At 46.9% G+C, this 26,185-nt stretch overlaps 1 protein-coding gene across 1 annotated transcript in view; it reads left to right on the plus strand.

The window, feature by feature from the left end:
- The window catches only part of COL4A1 (collagen type IV alpha 1 chain), a 193,810-nt gene that overhangs the window by 160,089 nt on the left and 7,536 nt on the right, over window positions 1-26,185 (plus strand). The window contains exons 38-49 of the mRNA XM_048501044.1: window positions 2,092-2,218; window positions 2,321-2,401; window positions 6,467-6,565; window positions 8,707-8,757; window positions 10,301-10,486; window positions 12,483-12,616; window positions 13,851-13,923; window positions 16,424-16,495; window positions 17,416-17,544; window positions 22,516-22,614; window positions 23,991-24,203; window positions 25,635-25,812. Of these exons, the coding sequence (XP_048357001.1) occupies window positions 2,092-2,218; window positions 2,321-2,401; window positions 6,467-6,565; window positions 8,707-8,757; window positions 10,301-10,486; window positions 12,483-12,616; window positions 13,851-13,923; window positions 16,424-16,495; window positions 17,416-17,544; window positions 22,516-22,614; window positions 23,991-24,203; window positions 25,635-25,812 (1,442 nt within the window). The remainder of the gene's footprint in view (window positions 1-2,091; window positions 2,219-2,320; window positions 2,402-6,466; window positions 6,566-8,706; window positions 8,758-10,300; window positions 10,487-12,482; window positions 12,617-13,850; window positions 13,924-16,423; window positions 16,496-17,415; window positions 17,545-22,515; window positions 22,615-23,990; window positions 24,204-25,634; window positions 25,813-26,185) is intronic.

Here is a 26,185-nt window from a genome sequence, read left to right on the forward strand (position 1 = left end):
GTCATAAGCCCTGCTTTTGCAAGCTCCCCATACTCCACCGGGTGTTCCTGGTCCGGACGCAGAGTGGTCCTGTAGGACTTCGAGGAGTCCCTGGATGCGCCGATCCAGCCGGACGAGGCCGATACCGAAATGGTGGTCCCTGGATGCGCCGGATCCAGCTGGACTTCGGTACCGCTGACCCCTTTCCCAGGCGACGGTGAGCAGGGTGGAGGTTCGAGGGATTCCCGGGTTTCGAAGCACCAGCTTGTAGTCGTGGGCCGCGAGGTCGAAGCCCGTGAAGAACTGAGACGAGACGCCGGTGATTTCATCTGGGTTGGAGAGCCAGCAACGGGAGCACGGGTTTCCGTGTTCCAGGCGACTCTCCCGTATGCTGGCTCCTGGCACCTTTTATTATGATTCTAGCGGGGGGGGCGCAGGTAGAAGGGCTGGAACGGGGAATCTTCGGGAGAGCGGGAGAGCGGGGGACTGAGAGATCATCATGTGATGCATGATCTCACCTGGCTGCTACGTGCGGAGAGGAGCATCGGCGTCTGGGCCTAATCCTCACCTGGGGGCAAGGCCATTGTCCCTTTGTCCGGGACACCCGGTGGTTGTGAGCCAGGTAGTTCATGACCTGTGACTCATCGGGGGATGAGGGGTGGGGGAGTGGTGCGACCAGAAGGCCGCAGGAGCGCTGGTGTGCCGGCGCTCTACTTACGGTGCTGCTGGGTCAGCAGTGCATCCCTACACCCCACTCTGTTATGGACTTTTGCGGTTTGCTTTCTGCTATTTCAGATATATAACACTGAATAAGGAATTTAGCTTCTTATGAACCAAACCTCTTTATGTTTAGGATTTGTGATGCATTTCAGCACATTGTTATGTAAAATTGTATTACAGTTTAAGAACTTATGTCAATAAGATATATTTGAGTTTTGAGACTATAGTAGACTATTTATTTGACTACAATTGTTGATGTTTATATTACCAGCCAGCCGGTGTGCTGCGCTATTTCCTGGGTTATCAGTTTCACGCCACACACCTGTTTGTGTTTATTTTGTGGTTTACCACTATTTCACACATAGGATCGGACGAGTACAAACAACCCCTGGTTCTCAGCTGTACTTCAGTAACATTCCCTCTCCCTGTTCCAGGACAGCATAAGGGAATGTATTGAAAAATATGACCCCTACACTGTCCTTAAAATATCTCTATTGTTAGGTTAACCTGTTTACCAAATGTTTACCTTTACCTCCACCTCCTTATCGCCAGCTAGATTGCCATAGGCCTGCCTGCAGAGGCGGAGCGCTCACGGGGACATGTGGGGTCACATGTCCCCGGGCGCACACCAACTGGTCATGTGCAGGGGCAGAGGATCACCCCCATATCCCTCCCCTTCACCCCGCCCTGCCAGGCTGCTCCTTTGGCCAGTGGAGCCTCCACCGGCTGAAGGAACAACCTGGCTGGGCTGCTGCTGGGCACTCCTCAGCCCCGCCCTGCTAGGCTGCTTGAGAGGCAGCCCGCAGCAGGCTCCTGCCAGCTAAGATAAGTGGGGGATGGGGAGTGCAGTGACCAGAGCAGATGTAGCCCCAGCCACCATTCCCTCCCTCCCCCATGCCTCTGCCTGCCTGCGTTGGGCAACAAATCTCCCACCTCCCAGTAGCTGTTGCCTGATGGGAATCAAGTGGCCAACAGGAATAAAAAAGTGTTTAAGACAGCAGTAATGAAGTAAAATGAAGTGACAGCAGGAAATGATGTCACACCTTTCTAGGGATTTGCTGGAACCTCCAATGTAAAACCATGGAGTTTCCAGCTATTCCTGGAGAGATGTGACACCACTTCCAGATTTTCCCAGAAGTGACATCATGCCATCACCAATGGCCACCACCCCCATATCTTCAACTGTTGGCCAAACCTACCTCCAACTGTCAAAAATGCAGTGATCAGTACTTAACTGACCCGACACCGAGCTCCGATTGGTTGTTTGAGCTCTGCTATATTGGCTCCTCTGCCGCTGAGTGAATTTTTTTCTTCTTTCCCTGCCACATAATTAATGGAATGTTTTGCTATCACTGTCATATGGATGTTGCTATTGATTCTTCTTCCCCTCAGGGAGAACAAGGAAGGTCAGGTGTTCCAGGCCTACCTGGGGAGAGAGGTGAAAAAGGTCTTGTAGGACTTCCAGGTATTCCTGGTTTTCCAGGTTCCAAAGGGCAGTCAGGTCTTCCAGGGGCTCCAGGTAAGCAACCAAAAGCCGTTTTTTAAAAAATTGTATACTAAACTCGAACTCTCCCAAATTCTCAAACAATAAAACTGAACCTTGTGTGTTTGTGTGTTCCAGGAGTTCCAGGATCACCAGGAGAAAGGGGTGAAAAGGGGTTGCCCGGCCTGTCTGGTTTTCCTGGCTTAAAAGGACAAACAGGTAGGAATTCCACTTAAATGATATCAGAAATGCTCCTGTACTGTATGAAAGGAGGGTCGTATCTTGTTGGTCCGTTCCTGTTTTTCGCTGTGTTCTGCAGTCTTGGTGGAGAAGACCTATCTTCTTCGCCAAGACTGCAGCGCAAGAACTATCCAGACTTGGCATGTTCCTGTGAAACTGAGAGAGCCTCGGTTTTAGGTTGTGAACAGCCGTGGCATTATCTGTGCTGATTATCAGTAAGGTTTCTTTAGGCTAGGCCTCTTCACAGATAATGCTTTATCCTGAAGGATTTACCTCCTAGAGGTGTCCTGGGTACACAAAAATGTGAAGCCGCATCAGCTGTGGTCCAATTGTAAAGCAACAGGTGATTTCTAGGTCCAGTGCCCTGCGAGTGAGCAATGTGCCAGAAGTATAGAAAAGAGTTTGGATTTACACTCGTCTTTCCCTCCTGTAAGGAGTCTCAAGGCAACTTACAGACTCCTTTCCTTTCTCCACAAGAGACGTGTTGTGAGGAAGGCGAGGCTTCCTGAAGAATTGTGACTGGCTGAAGGTCACCAAGCAGGCCGTCAGGTCTTGAGACTGAAGTCAATGAGCAGACTCTGGATGCTGGATCAGAAGTTCTTTATTGATTAACAGCTAGTCCCTGGCTTTCAGAAAGCCAGTTCTGCCAGATAACCAAAATACAGTTGCCTTGATCCCCTTGGAGTTCCCGCCATAAATCTTCCCTCCCGGTTTCCCATGGAATGTGAGAATAATGCGCGGAAGAAAGATGTTTGGGAGTTGAGCATCTCAAGGCCAGCACAGTGATAGTCCTCAGCCACCTGCCGCCCCCTTTCGCTGGGAAGATGCCAGGGTTGCTCCTGCTTGTCTACAGTTGCAAACATCGAGGAAGGCGGAAAACGAAGGGAAAGGAAAAAGGTCCATTAACATAGCAGGCCCATTAACATACCATACCCCCTCAGCCAGGTGTGAGACCCCCTACCTATCCCCTACCCTTTGATGGCAGGAAAGGAGACATCCTGACACAGGCTTCCTGTGTAAAAGCGGGGTAACAAATCCAGTTCACCAGATCAGAGTCCACCGCTCTTAACACTATGCTGGTTCTTAGCTAGTAATGGGCTCATTAGGAAATTTTGCAAACAAACCACACAGCAAGACTACTCTAATTCATCGCATGTCTAGAATAATCTTAGGCTGTGTGGGTTGGGATTTAGAAGCTGTTGCCTCTCTTGATCTGTTGAGAGCTGAGAATTAGACTTTTTTCAATATCTGTGAAAACAAAAGGAAATCCAGACCCAGGAGGATGCAGTTGGCCTTGTTGGTGCTTAGGAGAGACTGTTAATAGTTTACCGTATATACTCGTGTATAAGTCGACCCGCATATAAGTCGAGGCATCTAATTTTACCACAAAAAACTGGGAAAACTTATTGACTCATGTATAAGTCTAGGGTGGGAAATGCAGCAGCTACTGGTAGATTTCAAAAATAAAAATAGATACCAATAAAATTACATTAATTGAGGCATCAGTAGGTTAAATATTTTTGAATATTTCAAATAAAAACAGTAAGCTAGCTCTGTAAGTGGAAAAAAGGGTCAACAAGAACAATATGGTATCAACAATAACTTTTAAAGTACAAAAACCTTAGCTCAATCAGCAACCAGGCTAAAACACAAGAGTTAAAATCCTTCAAAACTGGATTCCTCCTCCTCATCTGTATGTCCAAATGTAACCCAACTTAGATGTTAAGAGGGATATTATCAGAAATAGAAAAGGAGTTCAAGTCTTTGCCAGTGTGATCCCACCTTGTGACCCTTAACATTCACCAGACTTACAACAAAACTTTAAAGAAACTTTAAATCTGTTTTCTGTTTCATAAACAATAGGGTGCAGTATAACAATGAAATATGGCAAACCAATACAGAAACAGTAATCAACATATAATAGTTCTGGCCTGCTGTGCAAAACAGGCTAGCCGGGTCTCAGTCCTTTACAGTTCTCTCTAGCTGTGTCCTGTGGCACGGTTGATGGACTTGCAGCTTTGCTGTTTTTTGCTAAGCCCTCTCTCCTTATTGTCAAGCCTTCAAGGGTAGCCCTGAACTATGCAAAAACAGTTCATAACAACTGAACTCTATGAGGTTGACTGGCTCCAGCAAGGGCCTCTAACAATTCTGAGGAAAATAATATTTATATAGCACCCATTATAACATTTTATAACAGGAAACCAAAATACAAACTAATAGTCAATCAATATAAACACAATATCCCCTTCTCAACAATTAATACAAACATTCTCATACCTGAAATATGCAAATGCAGTTCATAACACCTGAACTCTGTGAAGTTGACTGGCTCCAGACCTCTTAACAGTTCTGAGGAAATGGAGCCTTTTCTTCCTTATGTGGAAAATCTGAGCTCTTTAGCTCCCCCTAATGGACCCTGGCTTACACAGAGCTTCAGCTACAGCACATACAGCAAATACCGTATATGCTTGAGTATAAGACCCGAATACAAGTCGAGGGAGGCTTTTTCAGCATTAAAAATGTTCTGAAAAATTCGACTTATACACAAGTATATAGGGTAGTTAATTTATGGCCAAGGTCTTCACCAAAACATTTCTCCAGCAAAGACACGGTGCCTTTGTATTTTGCTAAGAGTACCAAGCATTCTGAGAAGATCCAATAAATGTACACTTTTGTGGGCTGGAGGACATGTCACCTGATGCAGCGAGTGGTTTGGAGAGTTGCTATAATCTTAATTCTAAGCAACAATGAAACAAAGTTATTGTGTACTATGCAGACAAAATACAGGGACGGAACCCAAAATTGCTATACCGAGGCTACAGAAAAAATAAATGATAGCAAGAAATAAATACATATGCAAATTTTAATGCTAAGCTATTATGTTACAGCTTATGGTAACTGACTATATTTTTATGTCTTTGTAGTTTAGTGAAGTGTACATTGAATACATTTGATATATATTCTGCTACCCTCATCTTTTTTCAGTCATAAGATATATACTTTTTAAAAATCCTGACAAGATATAGCTGCTTCTTATTCATAATAAACTAGCGGGGCCTGGCCACGCGTTGCTGTGGCTCAGATTAGAAGGGGGGCCACAGGGCAGCTTCCTCCTGGCGGGCCTCCGCTGGCGCTTTCATCCGGCGCAGGGCGGCTGGGTGTCTTCACCGTCTCCTGTAGCTCAAGGAGAGCAGGGGCGTTGAGAGGGACAGGGTGGGGGGCACATGACCTGTTAGGTTTTTCAGCCCCCCTCCCTTGGCTGCAGTCAGCTCTGGGCCAGGACTGGGCCCAATCAGCTGGCCTCGTGCGTTTCCCGACGGCGGCTGTCTTGCCTGCTCCCGCCACCCCCACGCTCGCGTATTCCTCCAGCAGTGGCTGCCTGGAAGTGTCCACCGCTTGTTGTAATGCATGGGCCGGCATGAGGAACAGGCCGGGGGCACAGGAACGTTCAGTTGGTTCTTCCCCCCGTCTCCGCCTCCGCCTCTGCCTCCAGCGAGCTCGGGGCCGGGACTGGGGCCCATCGGCTGGGCCTGTGCTTCTCCTGACGGTGGGCGTTGTGGTTCCTCCTAGCGGCCAGCCGCTCTCGCCTTCCTCCGGTGGGGGCCGTTTGGCTGTGTTCAGTGTCTCCTTCACGTCACACAGACGGGCCGGCGCATGCGCACCGAGTTCTAGCCCCGTTTTTAGAGTTTCACATGACACAGGTGTGTTCCCTGAGCCCGGCGAAGGGTGCATTACCTGCTCGCCAAGGGAAGGGACACAGTGTGAAAATTTGGGGGCGATCCGTCCAGCCTTTTCCGAGTTAGACCGTCACCAACAAACGGACGGTTAGCTTTATATATATATAGATATTCTGAGTGGACCCCAGGATTGCCTTTTGTTAAACTCTGAAATTCAGGTACCTCACACATGCAGTGTCAATCCAGGAGTGATGATAATGGCTGCCTATAAATATATGCATTGTAAAGTAGAGAGGAAGCTGTTATTCTTTCTACACAGCAAGAGAAATGCTGAGACCTCAATGACAAAAGTCTTGATCTTTTGCAGGTGACCCTGGGCGCCAGGGCCTTCCTGGTAGCCCTGGAGAGAAAGGACAGGCTGGCTATGACGGAATTCCAGGCTCCCCTGGAAACAAGGGTGACCCAGGTAAGCAGTTTCCTTCCTTCCATCTTCCTGTATAGAAGCATTAGGTGTCAAACTCGCAGCCCTCCAAATGTTATGGACTACAGTTCCCATCATCCCCCGCCAGCATCTGGAGGGCCGCGAGTTTGACACCTGTGACTGAATTCTTTGAGTGACTGAGCATTCTAACCAGTTAGTCTCCACCGATTTCCTAAGTTTTTTTCACCATTACTGAAAACTTACATACATTTAATTTATTTATTTTGTTTATAATTCGATATATAACCCACCCTTCCTCGCAGGGCTCAGGGCGGTGAACAACAGTAATAACAATGTAAAAACAAGAATCATTATAAAACATTTCATCATAAAAACCAGCATTAAAACATGAACAATAAATTAACAATAGATGGCGCCATCCCATTCCCTTATACATCCCTGGGAGGCCACGTTAACAATTTGATTTCTGTTCAGATCCAGCTGGCCCGACGTAAAAGCCTAGTGCCGTGGTGGCAAACCTTTGGCACTCCAGATGTTATGGACTACAATTCCCAGGGGCTGATGGGAATTGTAGTCCATAACATCTGGAGTGCCAAAGGTTTGCCACCACTGGAGTGGAACAGCTCCATTTCACAGGCCCTGCAGAAACCATTCAAGTCCCACAGGGCCCTGATCTCACTAGGGAGCTTGTTCCACCAGGTAGGGGCCAGGGCCATAAAGGTCCTGCCCCTCATAGTGGCCAGCCAGATATTTTTCAGGCCAGGGACCACCAGCAAATTTTCCTCTGAAGAACAGAGGGATCTTAAGGGCAATGCGGGGAGAGGTGGTCCAGCAGGATAATACACAAGGATTATCCCTGTCACTATGGAAAAGAGTGGAAGGTTATTCAAGGATAAGGTGACCAGATTTTCACCTTTTTAAAGCGGGACACGCGTGCATGTGGCCGCAGGAGCGCACTGCCTTCTGGGGTGCTCCCCGGTTTCCCGCCCTGTCACAGCGTAGGAACTGGGAGCGCCCCAGAAGGCAGTGCGGCAGCCTTCCAAAAATTGGGACATTTAAAAAACCCCGCAGGACGCGGGACAAATTGGTTAAAAGCGGGACTGTCCCACCAAAAGCGGGACGTCTGGTCACACTATCCAAGGAAATAAAGGGGAAGGCATCTAGACAAGCAGCACCAATTCAGAGCAATTGAAGGTAAAGTTTCCCCTTTAGTCGGGTTCGACCCTGGGGTATCACTGCAAAGAGTGATTTCATAGGCAAGTCGTTTTTGTGGGGTAGTTTGCCATTGCTTTTCCCAGCTATTCTTTTCACCCTAGCTATATGCTAGGTACTCATTTACCAACCAAGGAATGGATGGATGGCTGAGTTGACCATGAGCCAGCTGCCAGGATATCTGACCCACAGGGGGCTTGAACTCCTGATCGTGTGAGTGGCAGTCCAAGTACTTAACCACTACGCCACGTGGCTCCTGACTGTCTCTGGCTTGTATGTTTGGCACATGCCACTCTCTCCCAACACCCAAGTCAAATAACTATTTGTGTATCCCACCTTTCTCCATTGTGGAATTCCAGATGGTTTTCATATAGTTCTACCGAAGTGTTTTGGAAAGGCAGTCCTAGGCTAATGGGGTATTCCCAGTCATCTAAACCTTGGCATTGCCTATAAGAAGACTAAACTTTTAATTTATAGTAGGTAATTATAATGGTTGTGCTTATCATCCATATAAAATTTTGGAAGCTGCTCTGAACCTGAAGGGAAGGGGTGGTATGGCAATTTAATAAAATATTTAAACATTTATTACTAAATAAACAAATTGAGATTATTGTACTTTGGTTATTTCATGAGAAGGCAAGACTCACTGGAAAAGGCAATAATGCAAGGAAAAGTTGAAAGTAGCAGGAAAAGAGCAAGTCCCAACATGATATAAAGGTAGTCAGTTTGCAAGAGCAGAGCAAGGCTGTTTATGACAGGTCATTTTAGAGGTCATTAATTCATAAGGTCATAGCTGACTTATGGTGACCTCGTAGGGTTTTCAAGGCAAGAGACAATCAGAGATACTTGGCCAGTTCATAGATTACCATAAGTTGGAAGTGACTTGATGGCACATCACTCACGTATCATCTAACTATGGTTGCATTTTCTCATATGCTTCCTTTGTCTTACAGGTGTTCCAGGCAGAGGACTTCCTGGTCTCCCAGGGGAAAAGGGCGAGAAAGGTAATATGAACAGCACTGGATGTACAACCAATATTACCAAATACATAGCAAGAAATGTGGACATCTGAAATATGGATATGTTGATTAGATGGGGCTATTGTGTTGAGAGTAGCTTCATAGAACTGTCCGGTGCTATCAATAAGCTACAATTTTGATATGTTTTAAATATTTTATCAGCTGCCCAACAGGAAGATGTGCATTGTATGTATTTCAAACCCATGCTGGTGGAACAAGCAAAAAATGAACTGACATTTTTGGAGTGGTTGTTTGGCAGGAATTGGAACAGGTTGTCCTGGCAGCCAAGGCATGACCCAAAGTGAGTCTCGACAAGTTCTAGAAGTCAGAGGCGCAATGGTCAGGAGCTATGTCAAGGACCAAAGAGAAAACAGGCAGGAATTTAGGCATCAGGCAGAAAGAATAGTCCACAGAAAGAGCCCAAGGACTCCAAACTCTGGAAGGTGGGATCTTCAGAAAAAGAGGGTGGAGTATGTTAAGTAAAAAAGGAGAAAGGATCATAGAATCATAGAGTTGGAAGGTACCACAAGGCCCATCAAGACCAACCTCCTGCAATGCAGGAACACACAATCAAAACACTCCTGACAGATGGCCATCCAGCCTCTGTTAAAAAACCTCCAAAGAAGGAGACTCCACCATACTCCGAGGTAGTGCATTCCACTGTCGAACACCCCTTACTGTCAGGAAGTTTTTTCTGATGTTTAGGTGAAATCTCTTTTCTTTCACCTTGAATCCATTACTCCTGGTCCTAGTTTCTAGAGCAGCAGAAAACAAGCTTGCTCCCTCACCAACATGACATCCCTTCAAATTCTGTTAAATGATTGAAAATGGGAGGTTTCCTAATCTCATCAGCCAGGCCTTTCCACCTGGTAGGGGCCACAACAGAGAAAACTCATGTAAAAGCTGCATTTTTTCTTACCCCTTTGTAGCTCAGCACCTTCATGAGACTTTGCTCAGTGAAGCATATCAAGAGGTCCTGTAGATCAGTGGGTCCTAAGCCTAGAGTTTTGTAGGTGAAAACCAGCACCTTGAAATAAACTCAGGAAGTAATTGATAGTCAAGTGACAGAACAGGCATCCTCCACGCTGCCCCAGGTGGAGTGGCCAAGTGGTCTTCAAGGGCAAACCCATGTAGAAGGCATTGCAGTAGTCTAGACTTGAAATTACCATGCCATGGATCCAGAAAACATTCTAGGAAGGCTGAACATGTGAGTAGAAGAGGGTAGTGAGTATCATGATAATGGTGAGTTATTCCACCCCCCACCATGTGTGTGGGGGTTAATATGCATACCAGTATACACAACTCTCCTCAGAAAGAAAATTGACGTATGTCTGAGTGATGGGTGTCTTCAGATCTGAAATGTGTAGTGAAGGGCAGTTTTCACGTGATGAAAAGTATTATGTCCAGTGCCAGGGCTGTAAAACAGTAGCTTCATTAGGACAACTTTGTGAATTTTATCCTTCTGGATACTTTTTCTTCTTTATTATAGATGTAGTTTAACTAATACTAGGGTTGTTTTAAATCTTAGGAATAAAAGGAGACGTGGGCTTCCCAGGAGCTCCAGGAAGTTCAGGGATTCCTGGTCCAAAAGGGGATCCGGGATTTGTGGGTCCACAGGGTCCCCAAGGCCAACCGGGTTTTCCAGGATTGCCGGGCATTGTCACAGAAGGGCCAAAGGGAGACCGGGGGCCTCAAGGTCAGCCAGGGATTCCAGGTAAGGGAACCATTGTTAACTTCAAGCCCAGACTGGGCAAATTAAATAGGTAATGATTATCATATGTAAAGGTTTATTGTCTGCTCAGGCCAGCAGCATTTGTTTCTTTTCACCAAGGCCCCTTCCGCACACGCAAAATAATGCGTTTTCAAACCACTTTCACAACTGCTTGCAAGTGGATTTTGCTATTCCGCACAGCTTCAAAGAGCACTGAAAGCAGTTTGAAAGTGCATTATTCTGCATGTGCGGAATGAGCCTTGCAAGTGTCATTGGCTCATTACGCATGGTGAGCTTGCCATGATCCCAAATAGAATTCGTCGCAGAGTCTTTTGTTTTAGGGCATGTTGGTTATTATTACCCACTGCCCCCTTTCTCCCGTGGTTTCTCTTCCAGACTGGTGGGCTTAAGAGGGCAAGGGGATCCGTCATTTTGGCATTTCACCAGCTGTTAGGTCTTGGTTTGTTTATTGCCATCATCATAACTTAAGGGGAAACATTGTTGTGCACTGCAATTAAATGACTAACCTAAGATGGAGGGGAAATATTTAAAGGACATCAAAGTTTTTTTAATAACTGCCAGCTCTGAAAAAAATAAATATTTTATCCACGGTGGCCCTTTCCGCACAAGTCACCTAAAACATTTGCAGAACGTTTTCAGTCCCTCCTTTACCCACAATGCTTGTTCGCACTCCCTCCCTCCAAATGTTTCATGGTGGCCGTGAGAGTTTTTTTCTCTTTTGGGGGGTTAATTGAAGAATAAAACACTTCATAGATGGTCTGTAGTAATCACAGGTTTACTCATGAGTAAATTTGCCCACACATAAGAGAAACTGCAGGAAGAAAATCATCGGGTTCATGTAATCGTGGGTTTATTTGTGAGTTAATTTACCTGCACATAAGAGAAAATGCAAAGGGGAGAGAGAAACTGCCAGAGAGAAGAGAAACAGCCAAAAATGACAGGAAATAAAGAAGTGAGAGGGAAAGAGCAGCTCAAGGATGGGAAAAAATAGCGCTGAGGAAGAAGAAAAATAGTTTGGATTTTATACCCTGTCATTGGTCGTTTCCCTACTTACCTGCTGCTGCGCGCTACTCTCCCCAAGTAGCGCGGGGTCCCCCGACACTCCCCACTACAGGGGCGGCGACAACGCAGCCACCCCGACGCTGCTGCTGTCGTGCCCCCTCAGCGCACATCATTCCTGCGCTCCTCGAAACGGCACCTTTTGATGATGTGGGGAAGCCCGGGAGCGCGCCAGAAAAGACGTGCGCTGTGAGTAGCGCGCAGCAACCTTTGGTCGAGGTAAGTGGGGAAACAACCATTGTTTCCTGTAAAAAGACTCAAAGGGGCTTACAAACCCCTTTCCTTTCCTCTCCCCACAACAGACACCTTGTGAGGTAGGTGCTGCTGAGGCAGTCTTGAGAGAACTGTGACTAGCCCAAGAGTCTGTCACTCAGGTGGAGGAGTGGGGAATCAACCTCCCTTCTCCAGATTAGAATCCATCTGCTCTTAACCACTACACCATGCTGGTACTCTCTGAAAGTTGAGCTAGGGCCCAGAGGTGCGTGGACAATGGCAGCGGAAACGATAGAATGTTTTCAAAATGATCACATGGTGACAGAAGATGGCTTGAAAACATATCAAACAAAAGAAAAGTTTCAGAAGAAACCTTTTCGGACTGGAAATAAAATAATTCTGAAACCAAAAGGGGGAAAAACAGTGCGGAAATCCGTGGAGGAAACATTTCATTTCCTGCCTGGAAACGTTTTAAAAGTCGTGTGCAGAAAAGGCCATTGGTGTCAAATCCCTCTCTGGTTGGAGGCAGAATATTCAAGTTGGTACCTTTTGCTTCCCAAGTAATAACAATAAATGCTCTTACCTGAGGCAATATGCCATTGGATTTCAGGGGCCGTTGTTTCCTTTTTCCATTGGACTAGCCAGTGGGGAACATGAAAGCCCCATCTCCGTGTTGCTGATCAATGATTAATCCACTCTTTTTTAGGGCTACCTGGACCACAAGGATCTCCAGGAGTTCCTGGGCTGTCAGGGACAAAAGGAGAACAAGGGAGCCCAGGTTGGCCGGGGCCACCTGGAAGGATAGGAGCCAAAGGTGATCCAGGATCCCAAGGACTCCCTGTAAGTCGATTTCTAAGAGCACAAGTCATTTCTTGATACTAGCAGCAGACTGAAAAAATAAATTATTTGGGGGGGGGGGATTTGGCAGAAGATAAATGCTCTTTTTCTTGCTAGTGTCCTTGAAACTATGCAACTATGTTCCATAAAAGCATTCCATGCACAGAGTAGTCATGTCTTTTCATTAGATGTTAGTCAGTGTAGAATGGACCTTGGGCAGGTCAGGATCAGGCTGCAAAGCTTTTGTACCTTGACGATGACCGCTTCCTTCTCTGTGCAGCCATTTTGAGCATTTCCCCTGTTGCTGAGCACACATTCCGCTCACCTAAGCCCACCTCTGTAAGAAGAAGAAGAGTTTGGATTTATACCCCACCTTTCTCTCCTGTATGGAGACTCAAGGTGACTTACAAGCTCCTTTCCCTCCTTCTCCACACAACAGACATCTTGTGAAGTAGGTGGGGCTGAGAGAGTTCTGTGACTAGCCCAGGGGTAGTGAGCCTGCGGCTCGAGAGCCACATGCGGCTCTTCTGCCCTTGCACTGTGGCTCCATGAGCCGAGCCGCCGGCCCCATCCTTGCCCGCCCTGCAGGCAGCAGGGCGGGTGCATCCATGCGCTTCTCAGAATGAGCGGTGTAAAAGGTAAAAAAACCTCTCTCTATATAGTATTATCTTTATTTTAAATGTCAAAAAATTTTTGCGGCTCCAAGTGTTTTCTTTTCCCATGGAAAATGGGTCCAAATGGCTCTTTGGGTGTTAAAGGTTCCCTACCCCTGGACTAGCCCAAGGTCACCCAGTAGGAATGTAGTGCAGAAACACATCTGGTTCACCAGATAAGCCTCTGCCACTCAGGTGGAGGAGTGGGGAATCAGACCCGGTTCTCCATATTAGAATCCACCTGTTCTTAACCACTACACCATGCTGGCTCTCTGGACAACCAGCTTCACAAAGCAGATGGGAATGTCAGAACGATGCCTTTAAGAGCAAAATGTGGATTTCATTGGCACGCATATTCTCCTATGCTCTCGGCATCCTTGGGTGCGGCTGAAGGTTGCCAAGTGGATACCAGATCTTGTCTTCCAAGCAGAGCTCCCTTGGGTTGCTTTTGAAATGAGAGGATCCACATACAGTCTGCACTGTACTGCAGTATATTGTAGAATCTGCTAACCTATGAGTGCATCATGCTTCTCCGATGGGGCTTAGGTGCCACTATTTGAGGGCTGCTGTTTTGTTTTGTGCAGGGAAATGCTGGCACTCCTGGAGCTGGAGGTTCGAAAGGTGACATGGGACCCCCTGGAATTCCAGGCCCTCAAGGTAGGCACAATATATAAGCAAGCCTGGAGTGGTGGGAATAGCAGTTCTTTCAAGATATGAATGGCCTGATATTGTTCTTCTGAACTCCCAGGGTGAGTGTGTGTGTGTGTGTGTGTGTGTGTGTGTGTGTGTGTGTGTGTGTGTGTGTGTAAAGCATACATATAATTAAAACAACAGTCGTATCTTAGAACATCACCCGCGCCCTTACAAAACCCTCCTAATGTGAAATAATGGGTCCTGATGGTATTAGGGCCCATGGGGGTAAAGAGGAGGGGGCACCCTCAGCGGCTGGTCTCTCCAAAGGCCCAGTGGAACAACTCAGTCTTACAGGCCCTGCGGAAATCCCCAAGGTCCCGCAGGGCCCGCACAGCTGGAGGGAGAGTGTTCCACCAGGCCGGCGCCAGAGCCGTGAAGGCCCTGGCTCGAGTGGAGGCCAGCCACATCATTGATGTCCTATCATTAACTAAGGGCTGTGGTTTCCTTGATTAAATCAATGTATCTCATGTTGGGTCTTCCTCTTCTTCTGCTGCTTTCAACTTTTCCTAGCATTATCAAAGGAGAGGAAGCAGTGGCAGGATTTAAATAATTTAACAACTGGTTCCGGTGGTGGGATTCAAATAGTTTAACAACTGGTTGTTTACAAGCACCATTTTAACAACCGGTTCTGCTGAAGTGGTGTGAACCTGCCGAATCCCACCACTGAGAGGAAGAGTTTGGATTTATACCCCACCTTTCTCTACTGTAAGGAGACTCAAAGGGGCATACAAACTCCTTTTCCCTTCCCCTCTCCACAACAGACACCTTGTGAGGTAGGTGAGGCTGAGAGAGTTCTGAGAGAACTGTGACTAGCCCAAGGTCACCCAACTGGAATATAGGAATGGGGAAACAAATCTGATTCACCAGATAAGAGTCAAGCACTCATGTGTAGGAATGGGGAATCAAACTCCAGATTAGAGTCCACCTGCTCTTAACCACTATGCCACGCTGGCTAACATTAACTTTTCCTGTGACTCTTATCTTCTCATAATGTGACTGAAGTATGACAGCCTCAGTTTAGTCATTTGAGCTTCTAGGGCAGTGGTTCTCAACCTGTGGGTCGCGACCCCTTTGGGGGTCGAACGACCCTTTCACAGGGGTCACCTAAGACCATCGGAAAACACATATTTCCGATGGTCTTAGGAACCGAGACACAAATAATTTTATGGTTGGGGGTCACCACAACATGAGGAACTGTATTAAAGGGTCGTGGCATTAGGAAGGTTGAGAACCACTGTTCTAGGGAGAATTCCGGCTAGTATGTATTTCAGTAAAAAAGAACAAAAATGTGGTGTCTCTTTCCACGAGTACTAATCAGCCGTAGTACTAGCAGCAGCGGGCAAAACCGTAGGTTCTTGCTGACAGTCTTTCCTTCCACAAATGAAAAAAATAAATCTTTTTCTGTCCTACTCCTCACTTAATTTAAGCAGCTGGAAACAATCTAAAACTACGTGCATGCATATCAAAGTGGCATCAAGTTGCGGTGACTCCATAGGATGTTTGAGGATGTTCAGGGGTGGTTTGCTGTTGCCTAAATAGTGATCCTGGACTTCCTTGGTGGTCTCCCATCCAAAATACTAACCAGAGCCAATCCTGCTTGGTTTCCAAGATATGGCAAGATCCAGGCAAGCCTGGGACATCTAGGTCAGGGATAACATGATGTGATTGTCATTGCTTCTAATGGTAAATTCGTGGCATAATCACAGCTCGCTCCCCTGGTTGATATCCACGGGCTGAATCCAGAGGTGGGATCCAGCAGGTTCTCACAGGTTCCCGAGAGTAGATTACTAATTATTTGTGTGTGCCGGGAGGGGGTTACTAATTGGTGATTTTGCCACTGCACTTCTTTGCTCTTAGTTACGCCTCCTCATCCCTCACCAGCAGTAGCGCCAAGCAGGAATCCTTGAAGCAGTCTAGGGCAGGAGGGTGCACCGGGTGTGCGTGGCAGGTGCCATGCGCCACATGCATCTGTTTCCCGCCCAAGGACTGGCGCAGAAGCTGCGTCCTTGCCACAGCCTCGCCCCCGGAATGCCCAGCCCCGCCCCCATCGTGCCCCGCCCAGCCCCACTGGCGCTACACCACAGTTTGAATCCAACCACCATGGGAACCTGTTACTAAAATTTTTGGATCCCACCACTGGCTGAATCAGAACCTTCCCTCAGTCCAGAAACAAGCTGAGCTGAGCCCCGTTGGCCAGCTTTGCCATGCTGCCTAGGAGCTCCTGTGGTGCCACCACCCTGAGGTGGACTCAGTTCATCTTGCTTCTGGCTGCCAGTGGTGCTGAGGGGAACACAGGATGCCCATGCCAAAGTCTTAAGTAAGTTTACCCCTGAACAGTCCCATGATTTAAATACAGTTGGAAGTACAGTTGAGATCAGCCTGTGGCTTGTCTATTTAGTATTGTGGGAGGAATATGAGTAAGGTAGAATAATGGGGGAAAAATAAAGATTTCCTCTTTCCTCAGGTCCAAAAGGTACTCCAGGCTTCGTTGGACTCAAAGGCGAACAAGGCGATCAAGGGACTCCTGGTGCTAAAGGTACAGCAAGACTTTGTAAACTTCTGTGAACAGGAAGGCAGCTGCGGGTGAAATGGGAAGAATGTTAGAGCGCACTTCAAGAAGCCTCTGCCATGAACACCCTGTTTGAACCTGACAGAGTGGGAATGGTCTTATTTCATCCCCTGAACGCACACCATTAAATGTTGATCTAGAGCAGGGTGTCCAACCCTGGCCCTCCAGATATTCACAGACTACAATTCCCATCAGCCTGTGCACATAGGCACCAGAATACCCACCAACACCTTGTCTGGCACCCATTAGGTGTTTTCAGGAAGTGGGTGGGGCCAGGGAGGGTTTTTTGCTCAGCAAGACTTCTGATTGACTATTGGAAATTTGATTGGCTGGGCAGATTTTGTTAAATGTTGCTTTGGCAGCAGCTGCTGGTACAGCCAACAGTCTGCCCTGTATCATTGAAGTTAACCTGCAGCAGCCATTTTGCGTATGGCTTTGCCTCTTGTGGTGGCCGCTTTGTAGCAGCCATTTTATTGTTGCACCGACCACTCTGTGTCAGAATTGCAAATATTCCTGCTGGCTTTAAATGGTTGCGCCAATTGAGGGTCTGTATCAGGGGTCGGGAACCTTTTCCACTCAAAGAGCCATTTGGCGCTCGGGCCACCGCCGGGCCGTCGCTCTCGCCCGGCCAGCCTCTCACTTCTGTCCACCACCCACTCGCTTGCTTGCTCGCCCACTTACCTGCTTGCCTCGCTGCCTTTAATTTCTGCCCGGGCTTGCCCGGGAAGGGGCAGCCACGCCGGGAGCCACACGAGAAGCAGCGAAGAGCCGCTTGCGGCTCAGGAGCCCCGGGTTCCCGATCCCTGATCTATATCAAATGGGCTTTGACTTCAGGCCTATGTCAGTAGCCATTTTTTTCAAGCTATTTGCCTCCTTTGTTTTCCCAGGTTTTCCAGGGCCACCTGGTCCTCCAGGTCCTGCTCAGCTTCTGAAAGGAGAACCAGGTTTACCAGGTCTTAATGGCCCAGCTGGGCCCAAAGGATTTTCTGGTCTTCCCGGCCCAAAAGGGCAACAAGGTGAGATGCTCTATGTATACTTAGCAAAAGAATGATGCCCGTGAGCCATTCTGTATGTTGCTTCTGTGTTTTTCGTTTAGTTTTAGTTCACTTCAGATTTATACCTCACCCTACCCCAACAAGCTGGCCTCAGCACGTCACCTACTATAAATATAATAAAACTGTTCAATAATCGGCACATCTCTAACTAAAACATCAATCATTTTGAAAATCTGTACTTAAAATCATCCTTGTCTTTGGGCTTCCCAGTAGTGTGGATAGGAACGGATACCCCCACCAGCAGGGGGTGTACAGCCCAGGGGGACATATGGGGTCAAATGTGGCCATTTAGTCACGTGGGGGGGAAGAAAATCACACACACGCACCCACACCCGCACCCACACACCTCCTCCTTTCCCCCAGTCCATACACTGGACCATTGCTGTGTTCAGATTTGTGAGTTGGGGCATGTTCTATAATGTATTTTTCTTTTATGTACACTGAGAGCATATGCACCGGAGACAAATTCCTTGTGTGTCCAATCACACTTGGCCAATAAAGATTCTATTCTATTCATTCTATTCATGTGATGGTGACTCTGAGATGACCTGGTGCAAAAAAAAAAAAAAGTTGTTTGGTTGCGGTGGCTGCCCATATGGCCGTGTGTGTGTGTGTCAAATTTTGCACCGGGCTACATTCTTCCTCTCAAATAACCTCAAAGGACCCCCTCCCCTCCACCTCCAAATTCCTAAGATCTATCTCTTTCTAATCCACATAAGGAATGGGGCAGGGGAAGTGGGGGAGGGCCAGAAGGGGAAGGGACAAGGGACGAAAAGGGGTTAGGGGAAGGGAAGAAAAGGGGAAGGGAAGTTTTAACTCTGCTCCAGTGAGACTGCAAGCACCACTCCAATCCAGACCCATTTTAATTAACGGAGCCAAGTCACAATGCTTAGGCTCGCAAAATCAAGATAGTTTTTTTTCTGACTGACAGCTGCTCTCCAGGGTTTCGGGTGGAGATCTATAACATCATGTGCTATGTTACCCTTTTGACGGGCAATACCAAGGGTTGGTGCCGGCACCTTCTATGTGATCTACCACTGAACTACGGGTACTCCAGTGTGTAATGCATAATTCATATACCTTATATACTCGTGTATAAGTCTACTTTTTCAGCACATTTTTTGTGAGGGTCCCACTTAATTCTTGTGTGGCATTCCCCCTCTCCCGTCTTCACTCTCTCCTGCCTTCTTCTCTGCCTCCCCCCTCAGCCGCTTTCTCAGCCTCCTTCTCTGCTTCCCTCTCCTCTGCCTTCTTCTCTGCCTCCCCCCTCAGCCACTTTCTCAGCCTCCTTTTCTGCTTCCCTCTCCTCTGCCTTCTTCTCTGCCTCCCCCCTCTCAGTCAGCCAGCCTCACTCTTTCTGCCTTCCTCTCCTCTGCCTTCTTCTCTGCCTCCCCCCTCAGCCACTTTCTCAGCCTCCTTTTCTGCTTCCCTCTCCTCTGCCTTCTTCTCTGCCTCCCCCCTCAGCCACTTTCTCAGCCTCCTTCTCTGCTTCCCTCTCCTCTGCCTTCTTCTCTGCCTCCCCCCTTTCAGCTGCTTTCTCAGCCTCCTTCTCTGCTTCACTCTCTCCTGCCTTCTTCTCTGCCTTCCCCCTTTCAGCCGCTTTCTCTGCCTCTGCCTTCTTCTCGGCGGCGTCCAACCCCTGGCTCTCAGTGGCTGACAGCCAGTCAACCTGGGTGAGCTGGACAAGCTGCGGGATGGAGAGATCGGTGGCAGAGACCTTGGGATTGGTGAGATGGGGGTCAGTGGCAGAGACCCCCAAGTAGCACCCAACCGTATCTATTTTTTATTTTTGAAATTTACCAGTAGCTGCTGCATTTCCCACCCTAGACTTATACTTGAGTCAATAAGTTTTCCCAGTTTTTTATGGTAAAATGAGGTGCCTCGACTTATACCTGAGTATATACGGTTCTTCGTAAGCAACATGGATTCTTTTGGATGGTTTGGGCTTTTGCACATTAATCAGTTTGGTTGTCAGGCAAGTGTGGGTTGGCATTTCTGTACAGTCTTTGTACAATCTTATCGTGACTGGGACGCATGTCTGCTTGCATGCATGGCACCTCATATATGGAAACCTGGGGGCTTGTTCCCAGTGGGAGGACATGGACGTTTGAGTCAGTGTTGACTTTTGGACAGGATTGCTAAGCAGCATGTAATAGCCTGTGGTAGTTCTAAGAGGAGAATTAAAATACGGAGTCTGTTCCATAAAAGAACTAACGATCCTTCCACGGTTTAGCATGCCGCAAAAGAGATCCTGCTAATTATATCGTTGTGAGTCACAGCATGCTAAATAGGCCTAAATAGAATCCAACGCTTCTAGAGGCTGAACTATACGTTCAGGATTTTCATGAGTTCCTCAGCCCAGCTCATGTTTCCCACTGCTACATAACAGCTTTGAGAAATGGCTTTTAAAAGGTAGAGAACTCAAATGTGCTGAAACCCATCACTATGAAGAGAGTAAGAAAAAGAAATGGTTTTTATTCCCAACTTTACTCTTAAAGGGGCTTAAAAATCGCCTTCCTTCCCCACCCCAACAGACACCTTGTGAGGTAGGAGGGCAGTGGTGGGATCCAAAAATTTTAGTAACAGGTTCCCTCGCCAGCCCCCCCTCAGCAAAGGGGGCAGAGGCGTACCTAGGCAAACCTGAGCCCTGGGCAAAACCTGAGTTGGATGCCCCCCCCATGGGCAGCCACCCCACCACGACCCCAAAAAATTTTTTTGCACCAGGTCATTTCTAAATCATCATCACATTATAGAAAATGTCCCAACTCACAAATCTGAACACAGCAATGGTGAAACACACAGGTTCTTTGATAGAGACTGGTGAGATACAAGGTATGAAAGGCTGAGAATCAATGAATTGCAGTATCTGAAAGGGATTAACCCAGTTCAGGAAGTTACATTATTAGTCGCAATTGCTATATGGAACCTTCACGTTCAAAGGCAGTATGGGGGAGGCGAGGGCGTGGAGATGGAAAAGCGGACCCAATTAGTAACCCCCTCTCGGCACACACAAATAATTAGTAACCCACTCTCGGGAACTGGTGAGAACCTGCTGGATCCCACCTCTGTAGGTGGGGCTGAGAGAGTTCTGAGATAACTGCGACTGGCCCAAGATCATCCAGCAGGCTTCATGTGAAGGAGTGGGGAATCGAATTGGGTTCTCCAGATTACAATCAACCATTCTTAATAACTTAACCATGCTGGTCCCGTCCCCCCATCCCCCCAAAACTTTTTCTATCTTGAAGAGCTGGGAGGGAGTTATTTTCCCATTTTTACTGCTCCATGTGGATTCTGTACCCCTGGAAGTAGCAATAATGTGACAATAATTTTCCTCCCAATGCTGTTTCTGCACAGAAAAAAGGCTGGGGGTGGGGGGGAGCCAAGAACCCTTCCCCCCCCCAATATGGGCGTTATGAGCCCATTGAAGCTTTTCTTTATTTTTTTTTAAAAAGCCATTCCCTGCAGCTGTTCTGTGGCAGTGGGGAACCCGAGTTTGGTCCAGAAAGCCCAGACCCAAATCATTAAAAACATGAACATGTACTTTGGCCCCATGTCTGTTGAAATGAGCTTATAGTGGTATAACTTTGCTTCAGGTGGCGCCTTAGGGTTAGGGTTCTCTCCTGTAAGGAGGTAGGTGAGAATGAAAGAGTTCTGAGAGAACTGCAGCAAGCCCAAGGTCTCCCAGCAGGCTCTGTGTGTAAGAGTGAGGAAGCAAATACAGTGCAACAGATATGTCTGCCACTTATGTCGAGTGAGGAATCAAGCCTGATTCTCCAGATCAGACTTCATTGTTCTTCCTGATTGTATTCAGATCCTGCTTTTGAACCGGAAAGCCCTTCAAACAGTTTGTATGTGTCATTAAGTTGCATCCGATTGATGGTGACCGTATGAATTAATGACCTCCAAAACATCCTGTCATTGACAGCCTTATTCGGGTGTTTTATGCTGAAGGCAATGACTTCCTATATTGACTCAATCCATCTTACGTGGGGGGGGGGGGTCTTCCTTTTGTTCTCATTGCCTCAAAGCCATTTACAATCTTAATTGTTTCTTCTATTCGCAATAGAGATGAAACCTTTAATGGCATATATATATAAATTATACAATGGAGATTAAAATTGGCTGGTAAAAAAGTTAAAAAAAATACAAGCATCATGAGAGCTGGAATATTAAGCCACTCAATTGGGATTGAGGGCGATCTGGCTGCGACATCAATTCGCAATAGAGCAGTCCCCAAGACAATAAAATAATCAAGTGAATAATGGAAGAATTTCCACCTCTTGCATTAACTCCCTGTAAATCTGCATCCCTCCCAGGAGGTCCTGTGCCATGTTCCAAGTCCAGTAATTCCCAGAATCAGTAATAATAATTGTGATGGAAAATAGTATTAGCTAGAAACATGTGATATTATTCAACCGGTATTATTAGGAAGCTGAAGTATGTGAACATGGAGTTTACAAACTTCATCTCAAAAAGGGGCGTGTCATGGAATGATGCTATCGCTACAGTAAAGGGAAGTCACATATGACTGTGAAAAGCATCTTTGCCTTTTGATCTCCTGGAGGGAGGACAGGAAGCCATACAAAGGTGCCAGGATGAAACTTCAAAGGCCTAAGTTACCTCGTGGCCTGAACAGAGTTTTCCTGAGAAGGGGAAAACAAAAGGTTTTGAATTCCATCTTGAGACGTGGTCAGGGAAGCATCTCTGGGCCATGGGTTCCCGGAATGGGGACAAAGAACCAAAAGGAATGTAACCAGTTGAGCAACCTCCGTGCATTTAAGTTTTATTTCTTTGATTTCTGTTTTTCAATAAAAAATCGTTGAGACCTCAGCTGGTTGGAGTTATTGGAGAAAAGAACCCAGGTTTTACTGAAACAAGCGTGGCTCTCCCAGGCTTGCTTTCATGATAATAATATATCTTTGTTTTTAACAGGTGTAACAGGGCCTGTGGGGGTACCTGGTCCCCCTGGTGTCCCGGGATTTGATGGCACACCTGGTCAGAAAGGAGAAACGGGTCCTTCTGGCCCTCCAGGTAAGTCCAGGTGCCATTATTCCATTTCCAAGAGAAGCCCCATTCATCCTTGTGGCCTTCTGTACAGACACACATTTGGGACAGTGCTTGCGCAGGCTCGTCGCAGAGACTGAGTAGCAAGCTTTAGTTAAGAAACACTCCCGTGTGCTCCTCCCACTCCCAACCAGATTCCCCATGGTTTAGTAAGAAAAATGGTGCCAGATATAGGGTTGGATCCTGACTAAACTGTCCAATGGTGGAATGGAACTTTCCTGTCTCTCACTGAAAAATCCACGGGCCTCCACAAAAATCTGCTTCAGGGGACGGGAGACCCAAAGAACTGCAGGACTGGGTTCTGCATCAGGAAGGAGAAATTAGTAGAAATGGCCAATATAGTCTGGATCCAGCCTGCAGAGCTCAGATATTTGAACTCTTCCATGCAATTCATTGTTTCTTCAAGATCTTGGTAACATCTGATAAAAGGGGTGTTTTCCTGTTTGCTACGCTGGGTCTGTATCTTTTCCTGTTGCTATTTCTAAATTGGCAAGGGGCGCTTGCAAAATATTTGGACTCTCAAAAAGATTGCTGGGACTGTCTGCTACTCCGATAAATTGTGTGGGTGGAACTACGGAGACGGCACCGGCAGTCATACCGCCCGACTGTCAGTGCCAAGCTATGGCTACACAGCTAAAAATCCGAATTATTTGCATTGGGTTGCTTTTGTGCTATAGATCTGTGTGAAAATGCTGGCACGGGCGAATCCAATCAAAACATTCAGATTCCCATAATTTGGTGTAAAAGTTTAGGTACTGCTGTCAATTAGAACTTGTCTGAGTAGAAAGGATTAGCTATCCTGGTTTCAGGAAAGCGAAAATCCCTAGACCTTTACAACGGCCTTAATAAATTGAAAACTACCCTCTGTTTGTTAGTGTAAAAGGAATATATGTAATCTGTTGATCATATAGATCAGAAGTGTCCAACTCTGGTGCTTCAGATGTTCAAAATAATTTTCGTTTTAAGATACTTAGTTATTTAATCTATTGCTGCATAGGTTTTAAGGGATTAAGTTTCTATATGCTGATCCGTTGATTTGTTGATTTGATTTGTTGATTTGCTATTCGTTGGAACAGCCATGTTGTGAGCCGCCTCGAGCCCTTCTGGGATGAGGCGGCCTATAAGTTTAATTAATTAATGGGCTACAGTTCCCATCCGCCCCTGCTGGCATGGCCATGAACATCTGAAGCACCAGAGTTGGACACCCCTGATGTAGATACGAGGTACTTTGCTTAAGCGTTTAAAACATCCTGTGCAGTAATATACAACAACTGTGTCTGACAGCTAAGTATCTTTTATTGATCCTGTCGACTCATTTTTGAAATGCGCTTGTTGTGTTGCAGGCCCCAGAGGTTTTCCTGGCCCCTCTGGCCCAGAAGGCGTGCCAGGGCCAATGGGTCAACCGGGCGCTCCCTCTGTAGCTCACGGCTTCCTTGTGACTCGGCACAGTCAGACGACGGAAGAGCCCCAGTGTCCACCTGGGACGAGAGTCATGTACTTTGGGTATTCCTTGCTTTATGTGCAAGGGAACGAGCGTGCACACGGCCAGGACTTGGGTGAGAGGCCCTAAAAGAAACCCAGTTTTGCCTTGCCTAGCAAAAAGCATAGTTTACTGCAGTGTCCGTTCCCTTGGAGAAGGGAAGGCCTCCTCTGTTAAGATTGCAGCAGGCTGATCGGTTGTGTAAGACCCCTTCCGCACGTGCAGAATAATGCACTTTCAATCCACTTCCACAATTGTTTGCAAGTGGATTTTGCTATTCCTCACAGTAAAATCCAGCTGCAAAGTGCATTGAAAGTGGATTGAAAGTGCATTATTCTGCACGTGCGGAAGGTGCCTAAGTGCTGTCGACAGGACCCCTGTGCTCTTCAAGAGGCATCTGGCTCTGTCCCATTTTACAAAACTAGTCTCGTACAGTTATTAATTCCTCTTTTATTTATTTCAAATAATTTGGTGACTCAGCAGTGATTCAGCATGATGTTGTGGTTAAGAGCGGTGGACTCTTAATCTGGAGATTCCACGCTGCTCCACATGAGAAGAGGATATGCAGAAATGGGATCGGTCCCCTGCTCTTCCACATAAAGCTGGCTGAGTGGCCTTGGGCTAGTCTCAGTTCTCTCTGGACTCTCTCAGCCCCACCTACCTCACTTAGGCCCCTTCCGCACATGCAAAATCATGCACTTTGAATCCACTTTCAGTGCACTTTGCAGCTGGGTTTTGCTGTGCAAATAGCAAAATGGACTTTCAAACAATTGTGAAAGTGGATTGAAAGTGCATTATTCTGCATGTGCGGGGGGAAGAAGGCAATTGTCAGCTGCTTTGGGATGACTCACAGCAGAAAAAAGCGGGTTATAAAAACTAACTCTTCTCTTTGGACAACATAATGTTATGTATTTATTGAAGCATTTATATCCTACTTTGTAAGCTACTTTGAAATGGCTCACAGCAGAGAAAAGCGGGTTATGAAAACCAACTCTTCATCTTGGACAGCATAATTTTATGTATGTATTTATTTAATGCGTTCATATCCTGCCTTTCCTCGAGGCAGCTTACAGTAATAGCTTAGAACAGTTTCAGTTAAAAGCAAAACTAAAACAGCAAATCCCAGGTTGCTCCCCCTTTAAAAGATGCCTGCCATTCCAACCCCCTCAAAAGCCTGGGCAAACTGGCAGGCCTGGGCAAACTGGCAGGTAGGGATGGAGATGAATCCAGGAAGGACCAATTTGAGTCACAGGTGGGATGGTACAAATTGAGCATGAATTTTTGCCTCAGTGGGAAAACAGCTGCTGCCTGTTCACATGCGCTTTTTGAAAACCTCGAGCGAGTTTCCAAACCAACACGAGCCTTCCTGCCTGTCTCAAAGTGAAGCTATAGAGATCATCGTCCTTTGCCGAAATCCTTTTCAAAGAAATTGCGAGAACTAGCCTTGATTTGTCACAAGGATGTCACAGGAAACATATGGAGCCGACTAATATGTTTGCTCTTTCAGGCACGGCTGGCAGCTGTCTGCGTAAATTCAGCACGATGCCTTTCCTGTTCTGCAATATTAACAACGTGTGCAATTTTGCCTCCCGGAATGATTACTCCTACTGGCTCTCTACCCCGGAACCGATGCCAATGAGTATGGCTCCTGTGACGGGGGACAGCATCCAGCCTTTCATCAGCAGGTGAGCAGATGGATAATACTTTTGCCTCTAAAATTCTTATGCTGGTATAAAGAATTAAAAAGGATGCTGTGGAGCTCTGGCCCCTTCCGCACATGCAGAATAATGCATTTTCAATCCGCTTCCACAGTTGTTTGCAGGTGGATTTTGCTATTCCGCATAGTAAAATCCAGCTGCAAAATGGATTGAAAGTGCATTATTCTGCAGGTGCGGAAGGGGCCTCTCTCTGTCCATGCTGGCAGGGGCTGATGGGAATTGTAGTCCATAACATCTGGAGTGCCAAAGGTTTGCCACCACGGGTGTAGTGGTTAAGAGCAGGTGGATTCTAATCTGGAGAACTGGGTTTGATTCTCCACTCTTCCACCTGAATGACAGA

The sequence above is a fragment of the Sphaerodactylus townsendi genome, linkage group LG01 (genome assembly GCF_021028975.2).
Source record: "Sphaerodactylus townsendi isolate TG3544 linkage group LG01, MPM_Stown_v2.3, whole genome shotgun sequence".
Lineage (NCBI taxonomy): Eukaryota > Metazoa > Chordata > Lepidosauria > Squamata > Sphaerodactylidae > Sphaerodactylus > Sphaerodactylus townsendi.